The following is a 16,071-nucleotide window of genomic DNA, read 5'->3' as shown; positions in this document are numbered from 1 at the left end:
AAGTTGTTTTGAGATGAAAGCTTTGCAGCTGCCATGCGTCGCTGCCCACTAAACACGTCCTGCACAAGGTGTTGACTTCCAGTTTTTACACAACGTGGACTCTGCACTGGGTGCACTATACTCTTCAGTATTGCTCAATGTTCAAAGGTTTATAATGAGTCTCTTTTATATAAGCTGGGGGAGAGAAAGGCAAAAGGGCAGTTCATTGTTGTACTCAACAGACAAAGAAAAAAAAAAAAGATTGTATCTTTAACCTGATGGAATTTTGCCTCCATAAATATCTGGTTAAAGAAAAAGTCATCCGATTAAATTTGAGGTGATTTTACAAAAATGTGAAACTATAAATATATTTTAATATCGCATACGACTATTGCATTTAATATTCATTGTATGTCTTTAATTAATAACAATTAATAATTAAAGTTATATATATAAAGTTTCAGTGTGTGAGTTCATTTCTGTTTGGGGCCCCAACAGACCCCAGAATCGCTTCTGACTGCCACCATACCACACATAATTATTACACTTGATGCAAGATTTTTAAATAGTCGTGTGCCGTTAGGTTTTTTTGTAAATACACGGCAATCCAGTGTTATTTTTATTCCGGTGACTTGAGTAAGAAACAATGAGAAGTGCCCTTTCAAATGTGTCAAGGCATGTTGAATTGACCCCCCGTGGCACTAGATGGCGCACTACACGAGCAGATGAATAATGACAGTTCGCTGCAGCTTCCGTTTCCGGGAGTAGAGAAGCCGCAGCATCAACATTTGCTCGTGAGATTTCACATTTTTATTAAAATCCTGCGTCAAAAAGTGGTAAGACTTTTCCTCAGACTCAAGTCGGGTTGAACACAAGCACATGAAGCTGTAAATTTTGTGTTTGAAATAGATCGTTACTCTTCAGTCGGCACCTTCGCGCTCCCATTAGCATCTGGCTAACATTAGCGCTAGAACAGCTTGATGCTAATGCGGCTTTTAGATACAGAGATAACTTTTTAGGGATGTTCCGTCTACTGTGTTTCCTTATGTTTTGTACAGTTTTACACAACGACGCCCACAGCCACCTTTGTTCCTAACTAGCAGTTGAAATGCCATACACAGAGCAGAAGAAAGTATCTCACTATTACCACTACGTGTCTTGTTACAGGTGTCTCAGGATGTCGGGGCAGAAGCGTCCTGCAGATCCCAGCGGCCCCTCCTCAACCTCCGGTGTGCATCCGGAAAAGCGGAGAGAGCGGGATGGAGAGGATGGAGGTCCCGGTCTAAGTGCTGCAGCTGCTAGTGGGAGCACAGCGGTGGAGACGGTCATCAAACTGGGAGGGGTTTCTAACTCGGTCAGCTTGTTTACTCTCTTTCATCGTTATACTTAATTTAAAGGACAATATATTTGTGTGTGTCCGTGTGTGTTCGTCCGTTCACTCGTTCATTGGTAATGTTCCACCACTTGTTTTTTCAGGAAGAACAAGATATCAAAGCTCTCCAGGCTAAGAACCGGAAACTGGGAGAATCTTTGGATCAAAGACAGGTACATTCAGCTTTTTTAAACAATCCAGACTCTGTTGAGTTCTGAAACACTCCCTTTCCACTACTAAGTAGTATACTATATAGCAAGCTCACCATTTTGTGGTGCTGTTTGGATGTGTACTAATGACTATAGGTTTATCCTCGTTGCCCTCAATGAATCCTACAATGCATTTTGAAATGTAAAGACTGATGCTCTTTAGAAAATAAATTTCTCCCTTGGTGCATCAATGTTTATTGCGCCAGCCAAGTGAAGTAACTGACATACATACGACACATTGGAATTTGGTGATTTGATGAAATAGTTAATGGCCCCAAGCAGTGTTCCAAAACTATATTTCCTCTCGGTGAAAATCATTTTGTAGGGAGCGTGCAGAATTCTGTAGATGATTCCAAACATGGCATGTGTTTTTTAACTGGAGACTTTGATGATTGGCTTGCTGATCTGCAGGGCATTGAAGATGAACTGAGAGAGCGAATCGAGAGACTAGAGACCCGCCAGGCCACGGATGATGCAAGCCTGCTTATCCTCAATAGATACTGGAATCAGGTGAACACTTGGGGTTTTATGCTCAGCAACAAGAAACAAGATCCAGCACAGTACCTTAAAATATGTCAACTGAATTTCAATGTCTTATCATTCTTTGCTTTCAGTTTGATGAAAATATTAAGCTATTCATCAGACTATATGACCAATCGCCAAGCGAACCAGAGAAGTCGCCAACGGGAGAAGGAAGGAACCTGAAGCCGGAAACCCCTGAACCAGATGGAGATTCCAATCAGGAGAGGTCCAAGGACAGAGGTAATGACAAAGAAAATGTAGAATAAATGCAGTGAAGGTGATTTTACACAACATGGTGTGTTCAACTAAAATTCTCTGGAGACAAACGTCTTAGGCAAGTTAAGCTGCCGATGTCACACTGTAGTAGGCATGTAATAAGTTCCTTTTTTTTATTAGAGCCTACCTTTTGTTTTGTAAATTTCAGGTTTATTGGAAATAATTCCCATAAATAAAAATAAAAATACTTTTGCATTTTATTTGTCAGCTACTTCCACCCAAGTGTAGTGTTCTTAACTTATCCATTATAAAATATAACCCTAACCCAAAACCTACCAAACCTCAATTCTAACCCAGTCAACCCCAAATATAACCCAATCAGAATGCTGTCCTAACCCAATTACAGCCATGACCCAAACTCGAACTCCAACCTACCTTGACCCTAAGACAAACCCAAACCTAACCAAACTCCCACCTTGAACCTAACACAACAATGCTCATGTCCTAACCATGAATTCTAATAGAATATTGCAACCCTTTTCATAACATATTATATATTGTCTACAGTAAGGACAGAATAGCTGGAGAATTTTGGTGAATGTGCTCCACCCTTGTTACACAGGTCACCAGGGCGAGACATCCAACTCCTTCTTGGCCACCCTCGCTAGCAGCACCAGTGAGGAAATGGAAGCCGAGCTTCAGGAGAGGGTGCAGTCCAGCCATATGCAGGCTACTCGTGTTGTGGAGGTCTACAAGTGTCTGAAGAGCACAGTAGACCAACTGAAAGCAGACATGGATTCTGGAATTGGTCAGTAAAAGAAATCAACAGTCACTAATGAATAATGAAGCGGAGTAGAATAGGGGCCTCATGTTTTAGTGGCTTGCTCAAATGTGCTTTTCTCGCAATCATTGTCAATGGCTGTTATTTCTCAGCGGGGAGTTTATGCCACGTAGCTTCCAAATTAAACACCCTGCTGACCGGTCAAAATGAACGTCTTCAACAACTGTCTGAGGACCTCAAGCAAAAATACAATCAAATGACCAGTGAGGTACGAATTATAGGACGCATGCTGTGTAGTAACGATATTGCACAGCCCTAATGCCCTCTCTTCTTCTTCTGTCAAGTTCCGATCTCTTGGTCGTGCAGCAAACAAAGCAGACCAGCGTGTCAGCGAGCTGCAGGTTTTGAGTGAAGAGCTTCAGTGGGATATGGAGAAGATCCGTCGACGTGAAAATCGGCTAAATGCACACATGAGTGAGATACTAGAGCGGGTATGATGTATTTTGTTTTAGGCAAATACGTGCTGTATGTATGCATGTCTGTTTGTTTGTTTTTTTTTTTAAAACAAAAACCTCACCCTAGGTGAACAGCAAAGGTTATAAAGTGTGTGGGGAGGCCAGTAGTGTATGTGGAACCATCACCATCAACAAGAGAAAGGTAGGAATTTTACAAGTGAAGAACATATATTTTAGTACAGTAAATGCTTCACCTTTTTTCCTGTTTGGTGATGTCGCTCTCCTGCAGTTTGAGGAAATGAACAGTGAGCTGGAAGAAAACCAGGAGCTGGCAGATAATCGTCTCATTGAGCTCCAGAAGCTCCAGCAGGATCTGCAGAATGTGCTGCAGGAGAATAACAACATGAAGGTGTGTTTCATGTGGCGTTACATTATTTGGTGGACATTTTTACAAATAGAAAGCTTTTTCCCACCAATTTTGAGAATTTGCTCTCTGAACGAGTCCTCTTCCCACTCAGGCTGAGCTGCTGAGTCGAGCAGAGGGCATGGTGAAGGATACCTCTGAGTATCGCTGTCTGCAGTCACAATTTTCTGTGCTGTACAACGAGTCACTGATCCTCAAGGCTCAGTTAGACGAGACGCGTGGCCGACTCAACACGACTAGGACGGCACGCCTTCGACAGCTGGAGCACATGGAGGTAAGCTCGTTGTGTGCGTATCCATCCAAAGTGAGCGCTGCCTCACCGGCACCTTTATGTTTTTTTCAGAATGATGAGGTAACTTTGCAAAGAAAGGTTCGCACCGAAGTCTTTCAGCTGGAAGATACCCTCGCTCAAGTCAGGAAGGAGTACGAGATGCTACGTATTGAATTTGAACAAACTCTCGCTGCCAACGAGCAAGCCGGTGAGGAGTGGAAACTTACAGAACACGACACGGAACCCCAAACTGCTTGTGTTTGTCGGTGTTCACTGAGGCCGGCAGGGATGTCAAGTGCCCTTTACTTGTTTCTCACCGCTCGCTACAGGCCCGATCAACAGAGAGATGCGGCATCTGATCAGCACCCTGCAAACTCATAACCAGCAAATGAAGGGCGAGGTTGTGAAATACAAGCTGAGACTGAGAGAGACGCAAGCTGAACTCAACCAGGTTTGATGCAAAAAAAAAAAAGAACTATTTCCTAAAAATGGAATGACTTGTGAAACAGATAAATGCTGAAATCACGTATTTGATGTTGTCTTTGAAGATTCGCATTTCAAAGGGGAGCAGCATCTTGCAAACTCAGTCGAGCACGGAGATCGACTTGAAGGAGGAGACGACGTCCCCTACGACAGCGAGTGTCTCCGGGGAGGCCGTGGTCAAGTCAGAACTTCCTGACAATGACTCTTCTACGCCAAACAGTGCTGGTAAGTGTCAATGAGCCAAGTAGAATCTCTCAGGTCAAACGCAGCTGAGTCGAGACCTTCAACTTATTGACACACCCACAAAATGTCCCACATAACATAAGTCATGAAGGTAGTTTGCATGACTCGCTTTTCAGTAACATTTTGCTCAATTTACCAACGGTACGACTTTGTTGCGTTCACAATGTCAATTGTGTGATTTTTCTGCTTCACTAGGCATCTCGGTGAAAACGGAGCCAGGAGTTGAACCTGAGTTAACAGTCAAGGAGGAGGAGAAGGAGGAGAAGAGAGAGAAAGAGGAAAAGAAAGACAAAGACCTCATAAAGAAAGAGGAGAAAGAACGTGAGAGAGAAAAGGAAAGAGAGAGGCCAACTCGCAGTGGGATAAAGGAAGAGAGGGAGAAACTGGGAAGTGGCAACCAAGCCGAGGAATCTTCTGGAGAACGACTTTCTTCAGCTGGAGGGCCCAAGAGGAAAGAGATGGAGCAGTTTAAGATTGTCAGAGTAGAGCTAAAGTGAGACCTTGTCTGGGATTTCATTTCCCACCCCCCCCAAACAAAATGAAGTCATGTGTTTTATATTTCATAGTTGTGGTAATATAATTTTTTACGTCGACTGTCCAGGAAAGCTCAGGAGTCCCAGAGGGAGATGAAGCTACTCCTAGACATGTATCGATCTGCACCAAAGGAGCAGAGAGACAAAGTCCAACTCATGGCAGCGGAGAAGAAGGCCAAGTCAGAGGTGGTCAACCCTTGCGCAACACGGTCACACCGTTGTCGTGATGGAGCACGCAATTTATGGTTGATTGTTCAGGCAATGGTGCGGAGGGCTTATGTGGAACTTTGTCACTGATTCCAGTCAGAGGAACTTCGTCAGAGACTGAGGGAGCTGGAGGAGCGGGAGAGGAGGGAGGGTAAAAAAATGGCTGATGAAGAGGCCCTAAGAAAGATTCGCTCTGTCGAGGAGCAAATTGACATCCTCAACAAAAAACTGTCAACGGCAAAACAGGTGCGAGCATGTCTGTCACGACGATGATTCTTTTGAATAGACTGTTAACACCCTCACTGCTCCTTCTGCAGGAGGAGGATGCGTTACTGAGCGAGATGGATGTGACGGGACAAGCCTTCGAGGACATGCAAGAACAGAACATTCGCCTGATGCAGCAGCTCCGGGAAAAGGATGACGCCAACTTCAAGCTGATGAGCGAGCGCATCAAGTCCAACCAGATCCACAAGCTACTGAAAGAGGAGAAGGAGGAGCTGTCGGATCAATTGCTCACTTTAAAAACACAGGTGAATTTCCACTGTGGCCTTGGAAGAAAACATGCCCAAATTTATGCTGACACGTAGGAGATTTTGTTTGCTCGCTGCTCAAGGTTATGTCTTGAAACTGTTTTTTTTTTGGGGGGGTACAATTGTTAGGTGGATGCACAGCTACAGGTGGTGAGGAAGCTTGAAGAGAAGGAGCGCCTCCTGCAGGGCACCATTAGCACTGCAGAGAGAGAATTGACACTAAGGACACAAGCGCTGGACATGAACAAACGCAAGGTAGTAAGCACCTCCTTCTGAGCCATTGTGTTGGAGTAGAAGTCGCGCATTCATTACAACAATCTTTCGAATTGTTTCAACTTTTAAAAATAGAACAGTGAACGAATGTGAATAATATTAGCGTTGCCTTTATTGTGCACTCTTCCTTCACGCACAAGCCATTGCTTAAGAATTAAGACGTTCAAATAAGTCCTTGAAAGTTCAATAGGTGAAACTGTCATCCTCCTCCAGGCCCAAGAGTCAACCTTGTTGTCAGAGGAGGTTCGAATTCAACTGGAGCAGGTCCAGCAGAGACTCGTGGTGGTGCGAGAGGAGGTCGTGGAAAATAGCATCTCCAGAGAGAAGGAGTCTTTTAACTCCCGGCGAGCACAGGTGGCGCACACATACACACACGAGGCCTCTGTTCGCTAGCGTCACGCTCTCAAAGGCAATAAGCACAACCCTCCCCTCTAAGCTGCCACTTTCCTTGATGGATGGTCTTGCGTAAGGACATGATGGGAGGGTTTGAACAAAAAAAAAACCTGGGAATAGTCCAGATCGTGACATATCTGGCAGAAAGCTGCCAGCTGTTAGCATAGTGACAAGATTAGCTGTTGGCCACAGCCTGTTTGAAATCAGTTGACACCGATGTCACCGCGCATCGAATCATCTTAAGTGCCACACGAAGAAAAAAAAAAGCTGCTACAGTAGGTACTGTGTGAAAGAGACAAGCAAATACATCCCGACTCTACCTTCACGCCTATGATGCGGCTCATCGTGTGTGAAAGCATCCAGTTACTTACAAGGGGTAAAGTCGAATTGTACCAGCACATATAGGCGATCCACTGTTTACGATGGATCAGCCTTGCTTGCTTCTATCTAATCCCCTGACTGTTTGATTGCATCACACCAGCACAACGCCTCTTGTCCTCAGATTTGGACAAAATCAATCTTGATCCTGGAGTCAGCTAAACAAGCAGCAAGTAATGCTTGCCTTTACGTTGTGATTGTTGTTTCAGGAGGACATCTCCAAACTGAGGAGAAAAATTGAGAAAGCCAAGAAACCGGCCGAGAAAATTAGCAATGGAGACGAAATCTTAAATGAAGAAATTAGTGAGTATAAGGTGAGTTGGTGTCATGATTTTTTTTTTTTTGTCCAAGTAAATTTATTTGGTAGATTTTTTGGGGGGCAGGGTATTTTCTAGTTCATTCTACTCCTCTCACTCAGTACACAAGAGTTAGTTATATCGCTTGCTGTCCTAGATATTCCTATCCACTCCTTAAATCCATTCATTTAAGGAGACTCCCATCCCCCTCTATTTCTCTGTCTCACGCTCCCCCTAGGCTCGGCTCACGTGTCCCTGTTGCAATTCGCGGGTGAAAGACGCCGTCCTGACAAAGTGCTTCCACGTCTTCTGCTTCGAGTGCGTCAAGACACGGTACGATACACGCCAGAGGAAATGCCCCAAATGCAACGCCGCCTTCGGAGCCAACGACTTCCATCGCATTTACATTGGCTAGGCCTGCGAGGCCACTAGGAGCAAGGCGGGCCATGGCCTCTCTTCTCATCTTTCGTGGTCAGGCTCTCAAAGTATGCGAGCAGCCACAAATCGGACTGAAGGCTTTAATGTTGAGCGTTGTTTCATTCCATTTTTATTGACTGAGTTTGTTTATGAAAATGGTGCGCACACAAACACAAAGATGAGCAACATTCCGCCCATTCCTCACGTTGAAGTTAATAATTGTAATATTTGTGCGTGTACATTGTTCCTTTTTTATTTGAAAACTGCTGAAACTGTTCTGTACTGAAATTTTCTCAAGTGACTAAGTGTTGCCGCTGCTTATTAAATTGAAATATGAGCCTTTCTCTCTGCCTTTTAAGGAAACTGTTCTAACCACTGTTGTGGTTAAGATTACAATTATTTTAATTACCTATCAATTATTTTTCACAAAAGCATCTTGGAATAAATTTAGTTACTTTTCAAATGTGTGTGGAAACATTTACCAATTTTAGAAATGTGTCAATGCATAGATGTGGGCATTATCCTTTTAATTGAAATCTTGCTGAGCAAAAAAAGAAAATTTGAAAATTTGTGTTTCAATGATGTAAACATTGTATTCTTATGCCCAGTTTACCAGTGAAGCAAGTTGAAATGCTTGAAACGGCAATGCTAAAATAGACCCTTCTTTCTAAATTAGTTTTTAGTCTTAAAACGATTTTATTCTATTGACAGATTTGAATTATATTAATTCCAGAGAAAAATCTTTACTTTTAATCCTTTTTTTTTTTTTTTTTGCCAGGTTCGTGCCATTGCTATGACGTCATGTTTTGCGTAATGACGTAACGACATTACGCATTCCCGCAAAATGAATTGACATCCTTGACTACAAGTCCCAGAATACACCCCTGCGTCAATCCCTTTCCTTCTCTTCAAAGAGCCACACGTCTTTTTCGTTTTGTGTGGCAGCAGTCGTCAGACGCGACGAAGCTTGGAATAATTTGCTTGAGCAGCTACAATAATCTTTTTATTTTTCATACAAATCCTAATTTAATGCGAGTGTGCAGACGAAAGACAGCCAGACGTGACTTTGCTTACGGCTGCGATCTTAAATAAGAAGATTTAGAAGACTCGTGGTCGGCTCAAACCCACAGGGTTTTTCCTCCCATCATTTCCGCCAAGATTTTGGAACATTACTGCGCCGAAGCTCTCTTTTTTTTTTATTCTTAAAATACAATAGAAAGTATTTCAACTGTTTGATACCAAATATAGCCAGGCTCTAAGAGGTCGGGAGTGAGATATATGCCTGTAACGTTGCCAAAGTTTATAATTAAATAAATACTCAGGAGGCGCATTTGACTCATTAACACCCTTTAAGAATCTAAATCCTAGAAGCGGCTATTTTATTGCTCCAGACTATTTTCAACTCGTGATCCTCAATCCATTTCGACTTGAGAGTCACGCGTCCTGCTCAAGCGGTTCTGCACAATTGATTTTTGAATTTTGCTGCTCTACAATCCCCCCAACGATGAGATTTTGTGCGCGCGTTATGGTGCCGTCTTGTGTGATGTTGCTTTTGGCTGTTGCGGTGCTCCATACTGGAGCAGAGCAGGCCGAACAGAAAGCGTCGCCGGCCGGCAAAGGGACCCGATCGACGGTCTCCTTCCGCGGCATGTTCGGCCAGGAATTCCAACAATACGTGGAATCACTCCTGGGAATTCGTGCAGTCCAATCAACGACAGAGGTAAACTGAGTGAAGATGATTAATTTGTATGTGTGTGTGTGTGCATGTTACTCATCTAAAATGTCAACTCTTCATTCCTTTCTAACACCATTAATGTGCAACAGAGCCGGCCCTCAAAATTTATATATAAGTTACATATAGATAGATAGATAGATAGATAGATAGATAGATAGATAGATAGATAGATAGATAGATAGATAGATACACACTTACATACATACATACATACATACATACATACATACATACATACATACATACATACATACATACATACATACATACATACATACATTCACACACATATGTACATTCACACACATACGTACATACTAGTAATTAGGTCTGTGAGCGTACAAACCACCATCCAAAACTAGGCCGAGATTGCATTCCCAAAGTATAATTAACATTCTTGTAAGTCACTGACTGTAACTTTATCCTTCACAAAACACTGTGCTCACCTATAAGATTACATCTCTTACATTTCTTCAATTTTATTTAAAAAAAAAAAAAAAAGTTTGCTTTGACTTGCTTGCAAGCAAAAATTTGAGATACAAGCGTTAAAGATTGGATTTAAAAAATGTTTGCTTTGACTTGCGAGCAAAACTTTGAGATACAAGCGTTCGATGGTAACAGCAAACTTGACTCTGCAGTTAGGACAGTGACTTGTGTTTTTAAATAACCAGCTAGCCTAGCATCAACACAATGCAAAACACAGTGTTTTAAACCTTTAAGAATGAATATTTGAACACAAAGGGTAGCAACATATCTACGCGGACAATATAATAATACTCACAGGCACATGTTCTTTATCCTTTGCAAAGAATGACGAATATTATTGCAGCTTTCGTAGGAGTTTACTCAAATTTGAATGATAGTTTTTACCGCCTCTTTCTGTATACCTGTAGTATGTTGCCCCCAGGTGGCCAAGGTACACAGGTCCAAAGGAGGAGCAAAATATGCCAAAACAGTTTCAACTTTTCAATTAATTCTGTAAGATTAGAAGCATTTTGAACACTGATTTCAGCCAAGGTGTCAAGCCGTGGGCCGGATCCGGCCAGCCATTTCATTTCATGTGGCCCAAGATAGCAAATCATGCATGTCTCCTTCACTTTTAAATGAAACAAAAATTCAACAGGTTCGTTTATGCATCGGGCCGGCTCTGATGTAAGACTTGTTTGATCAACTCTTAATAGGTCACTAATTGAGCCTCTTTCACTCTGTCATGTCTCCCATGCAACCTCTCATGTCCTTCTCAAACCCTCCCGTTTGCTTGTTAATCTCACCACCTCATCTCTTCATCATCTCCTCTTCCTCGCCTTCACCCACTCACTCCATCTCTCCCAGAGTGCACTCTTGTCACTCGAGTCACTGCTTGGTCAGGAGAACGTCTATTCAGTGGCCATGGTAAGAACCCCCTTGGGGTATTAACTCCTGGCTTTTCTTTTTTTTGGGGGGGGCAGGGATGCATATTGACATGGTCTGTTCAGCTAAAAACCACCATTTTAATCATTCTAGAATTTATGGAGTACCTCGTTAAGTGATATTGTTTACTTATAATAAATTCACCAACTGTTTAATGAGATGAATCATACCATAAATTTAAAAACAAATACATTTTAAACACCAATTTTTTTTTTTGGGGTGGGGGACTAAATTGATGCAACAAAAATTACAAGACTCTTGATTATTTAAATGCTTCACTCCAACAGCCAAACTTTGCCCGTTCCTGCTGTAATCGAACTAGTATCAACCACAACATGGCAACCATCGTCACAAACGTATTAACACCATATTCTGACACTGATGTAGAGCACTAAGTGATCCTGAAGCCCCCCCCCAAAAAAATCCAATGAGAAAACATCTCACAGTATCATGTGCATGAGAAAATCTGAGCATTACTATCTTTTTTTGGGCAGATTTTTTATTTTTTATTTGCTCTTATCACATGTGCTGGCATGTTTCTCCTACTATACTCATGAGCTGTAAAGCATTGCATGTCTTCTGCTGCATCCGAAACTGGAATAGAACTGTAATCTAGCAGGTTTTATGAGATTATGTGTCCAATTAGGTGAATCGAATAATGTTCTTAATAATTATGATGTTGCCTTTAAAAGGTGAAATTTGGTTTTAGTTCTGATGTTGCTTGAAGCAATTAGAGACTTAAATACTGCAAAGTAATGGAGTAAGTGTAACTTCACAATGGTCATTTCTATTCTGTATGAAATGATACTTCAAACTACAGTTGATTTTGTTCAAATAGTCCTTTTGCCGTTATCTGTGGTTCAGACCGCACTGACTCATTCGCCAACTGCTGACGAGTCACATTTTCCATTTCCACGTGTGACCTTAATCCTCTTCCAAACTTTGACTTCATCATTTGTTACTAATTACTATGTATTCTTTGGAGAGTGAAATTTTATTCTTGCACAGGACATAGATTTCTTTTTTGTGAATCATGTTCAGATTTTGTAGTTGTAGTAATAACATTACATTTTTGAAGGAAGCTGACATTTTTTTCTTCAGTTGGGTAAAGACAATTAGTCCCGTGATACGTTTGGTAAATAGTGAACAATTCTTCAAAGAGGCTTCAAATTCCACTCCTCCTTGAAGTTGACTCTAAAACGGAATAAAACCAACCACAAAGCTCGTGCTAACAAAATGCAAAATGTCATACACCGACTACCAGGTGGCGTCTGTGTCGCTGTGTTAAAACCAGTGTTGGGCAAATTACTTCCAAAAACGGTGGGAAATGTAATTGAATTTGATTCATTTTGATCTCTTTGTGTGTCTTAACATGTGAAGAAGTTGACAATAAAGCTGACTTTGACTTTGAAAATGTAATTAGTTACGGTAACTAGCTAAGTTTCCCAAAAAGTTATTGAATTAATCCTTCATAAATGTAGTGAATGAGATAAAAAGAAAAGATAAATCAGTCTGCTTTCATGGACTATGGAAAACAAAGAATTGTTACCTTTGAGCGCCTCAAATCAGAAGATTCGGACTTTCTTTAATTAAAAAACGGCTTCAAAGGACTCTCGGTTATTAAAATATGAGGTGATTAATTTGATAACTTGTCGATTAACCGATTTTTTTTTTTTTTTTTTTTTTACACCATTATTCTAGTCTACGTTTATTTTGACAATTCCTATAATTCTTGGAAAGTCTTCGTAATTGAAACTCGATTTTTAAGATAGATTCTTACTACCATTGTTATTAACATTTGTCGATTTAAGTGAGGCATGTCGCCATAAGATGCCAGATGCACAGTGGTCACTTATCGAGCCAGTGTGTTGTGCAGCAGGTGCCCATCCGCAGATCTACCCTTGACCTTGACTGGTGGCTGGCTCCCGTGTTTGCCAGTGTCAGGAATAGAGTGAGGCAGCTGTTGTCGCTCGCACAGTTGCTCGTTCCATTCAACAACACACCGTATCGCCGTTGAGAAAATGCACTTCAGCAATTCTCGTTGGCCACATTAAGCAAACTATACAAGTGCCGTATCAGAAATAGTTCCTCCTTTTGAATATTAATTGACTGAATGGTTGTGTTTGGGTGGAAAGTTCCTTTTTGATCAAGATGACACACAGACAGACAGACAGACAGACGGACAGACAGACAGGCCATCTTTTCTGGATAAGAGAAAGGCTTAGGATAGCTTGGGATAGAGCCCAGTTCATGTTTTAGTGAAGACAGTGAAAAACTTGATTTCTTCGTTCAAATTATGGCAGTTAGTCTATGTTGATGAATAAAAATGATTATTCATTGATTTTAAAAAGGTTGTACTGTAGTCACCTACCAAAACTCAACTACATGCCTATTTGTCCTTTTGGGTCTACCGGGTGTATTTTCTTGTCCGTTAAGGTTAAATTGTGCCACGTATGGTGGATGTAGTCAGAATGTGTTGTCTTCGCTCGCAAGCTGATACAAGTCCTCTCTAAATCAAAACAGTTTGTGGGAACTGTGATCCGTTTCCTTGCCGAAGGAGCTGCCAGCGGCCTGAACGTCATCGCCGTGTACGTCACAGAGATCATCAGGGTCACGGGATTTGACGGTAGGCACTGACTTGTGTGTTTGACTGTATTTTGGAACATTTTGAAAATGCTTTCTTTCACATTATTTAAATGAAGGCAGAAAAAAAAACTAAATTCATGATGATTTTTTTGATTCATGATTGATTTTTTTTTCTGCTTGTGATTTAGGGCTATACAAATCAACTTTTTTTTATTTTTATTCTTATATTTAAGCACAGTGTTAGTGTTCAAACTGGTCATAATGATACAGTGTGAATTCTCTCTTGGCAGCTGCCCTCCCGCTACCCCGCTTCACCCCAGAGGGCGTGACCACAGTAGCCCAGTGGGGGCTCCTGGCTATCATCGGTTACTGGGTCCTAACCATCCTCCTGCGTTTGGTTATCGACGCGCTACGACATATCTTCTGGTTGGTGAAAATGGCGGCGGTACTGTGGCTCTTTGCCATGATTGTCAGCGACAGCAGCGCCAGCGCCGACACCACGGCCGTGCGCCTCGGCGGCCTAGTTCTGGGATACATCCTATTGAGCCTGCTCACTTCCAGCTCGAACCAGGCCAGTGCACTCGAGCATCGCCTAAAGAGCTTGGAGGGCCGAGTAAAAGCGGTTGAAAAGAGAAAAGGCAACTAGCAAGGAAACATTGGACAATGTGACAGAGAAGAGCCATTATCAGATTTTGTTTCTATGTGTGATAAAATTATGATGGGCAATAAAGTGACTTTTTGATCAGAAATGAGTTTGCGTTGTTGTTTGTAGTGAGTCAGCAGCAGTTTTAGGGTAGTGGAGTATCACATTTTGTTTATATTTTGAAATGTACTATAAATTGCGAGTATTTTTTTTTCATTGCGATTGCAATTCATCTGACCGTAGTACAATCAACAATATCAGCTTTATTAGACAAACATTTTGATTTTACAAGTTGAGCTTAGGTAAAAAGACAGGACAAATGACTAATGAATCAATATGAAAGACTTCTTTATGCTACTTCAAGTCAGGAAGTCAAAAGATCACAATAATGCAAATAAATCATTATCACTTCAAACTTTCATGATTCATGAAGTGATATGTATAAATGTGGACTGGAACTTTTAAGCACAAATCATATGTAGACACTCTATAAATATATCAAAAGTAAAGCCTAGTAACTAAAATTGCCCTCTCTATTAGTATATGATTCCAGATCTTTGAAGCCTGACCCTTGAGTGACTTACAATGATGAAGAGAATACGGAAGTCAACCTACCCACCTACCTGGTGGCATCTCTTCCATTTGTTTCAATAGGGCAGGCAGGGCTAGCCCGAGTGGCTACGCCAGGATGTCCTCCACCGCTAACCTCTGGCCTGTTGACAGCTCTCGACACCTGCTTGGTTTCTAGTTGCTGTCAGCTACAGATTTATGCCACCCTCTGAGCTCACGACGACCCTCTTCAGTCACACTTCCTCTCTAGTTCCTTCTTAAATCCCTTCTATGCTTGTCAAGGACAATCAAGTGAAGAATCCAGGGAAGGTGCAAATCAGGGCCAGCAAGATTTCTTCTGCTGGCATAAACATGAGAAAAACTAACAACTACAAACAATTTACAATCGAAATGATCGAGAGTGTGATTATTTTTATTCATAACAGCATTCACGACCAATTTTGCCAGCCAATGAAACCAGTTTTGAACAATACAAGGGTTAGTAGCATTAATGCACACCATGTTAGATATACATTTTGCTATGAAACGTTTTTATAAAACGATCTAGAGCAAATAAAAACTACAGTCCACAAGCAAAATAGCAATCTTGAGTACATTTAAAGACAATTGCATCAAAGTTGACAGAAGCGCAAAAAGCAGAATTCCGTGAGACATACGGGTAACATGATTTGGAGTGCTTGCGACATTTAGACATGAGGCAGCAAGGTTTGAGTTTTGGCTCTGATTAAGAAAAATTAAAAAATACAAAACTGCTTCCAAACATGAGGTAGTATGATCACCCTAAACTTGAAGTCGGGTGTTTCCTGTTCACACAAGGCCATCATATGCTTGTTAACTTAGGATGATGGCTTTAAAACAGCTCTCTTGTTCATAAAGTGATTATAAAGGAAACTGACTCAATAGAAAATGTTCATCAGTTTGTTCCCAAAAAAAAATTAGGCACAAATATTAATGATTTGGTTGAGGAACATTGGTCCTATGCATCGGAGGATTTTCCTTTTGACTTAAAACCATTGTAATGTCAAACTATCAAAAATACACCTTTTACATTTGTTCCACAATGACAAAATATTCAAAGAAAAAGTTGTAACACACGTGAAACAAATCAGGAAGAGCCTACATAATATTATCTGAGTCGTAATTTT

General features: G+C 41.4%; 2 protein-coding genes across 4 annotated transcripts; both read left to right on the top strand.

Moving 5' to 3' along the window:
- Positions 1-678: 678 nt before the first annotated feature.
- rnf20 (ring finger protein 20, E3 ubiquitin protein ligase) lies at positions 679-8,324 on the top strand. 2 transcript variants are annotated; one of them, XM_085934597.1, is made up of 22 exons: positions 679-815; positions 1,147-1,333; positions 1,456-1,524; positions 1,972-2,070; positions 2,175-2,322; positions 2,921-3,106; positions 3,232-3,347; positions 3,424-3,570; positions 3,662-3,736; positions 3,824-3,943; positions 4,053-4,232; positions 4,302-4,437; positions 4,559-4,680; positions 4,778-4,937; positions 5,151-5,448; positions 5,557-5,674; positions 5,792-5,941; positions 6,013-6,225; positions 6,355-6,480; positions 6,712-6,852; positions 7,479-7,583; positions 7,804-8,324. In XM_085934597.1, exons 2-22 carry the CDS (start codon positions 1,157-1,159, stop codon positions 7,978-7,980), a joined length of 3,063 nt encoding a protein of 1,020 aa, XP_085790723.1. In that variant the 5' UTR covers positions 679-815; positions 1,147-1,156; the 3' UTR covers positions 7,981-8,324. The 2 variants fall into 2 exon arrangements, with proteins under 2 accessions (XP_085790723.1, XP_085790734.1); XM_085934608.1 differs by having other exon boundaries at positions 686-773.
- Positions 8,325-8,850: 526 nt separating this feature from the next.
- On the top strand, positions 8,851-14,456 carry LOC147060870 (voltage-gated monoatomic cation channel TMEM109-like). 2 transcript variants are annotated; one of them, XM_085934632.1, is made up of 4 exons: positions 8,851-9,702; positions 11,050-11,109; positions 13,651-13,753; positions 14,004-14,456. In XM_085934632.1, exons 1-4 carry the CDS (start codon positions 9,487-9,489, stop codon positions 14,357-14,359), a joined length of 735 nt encoding a protein of 244 aa, XP_085790758.1. In that variant the 5' UTR covers positions 8,851-9,486; the 3' UTR covers positions 14,360-14,456. The 2 variants fall into 2 exon arrangements, with proteins under 2 accessions (XP_085790758.1, XP_085790766.1); XM_085934640.1 differs by lacking the exon at positions 11,050-11,109 and having other exon boundaries at positions 8,854-9,702.
- Positions 14,457-16,071: the final 1,615 nt, after the last annotated feature.

Source organism: Syngnathus leptorhynchus, chromosome 2 (genome assembly GCF_054491065.1).
Source record: "Syngnathus leptorhynchus isolate UIUO chromosome 2, UIUO_Slep, whole genome shotgun sequence".
Taxonomy (NCBI): Eukaryota; Metazoa; Chordata; class Actinopteri; order Syngnathiformes; family Syngnathidae; genus Syngnathus; species Syngnathus leptorhynchus.
The sequence above is the reverse complement of the archived record's forward strand: the minus strand, read 5'-3'. Positions and strand labels throughout refer to the sequence as shown.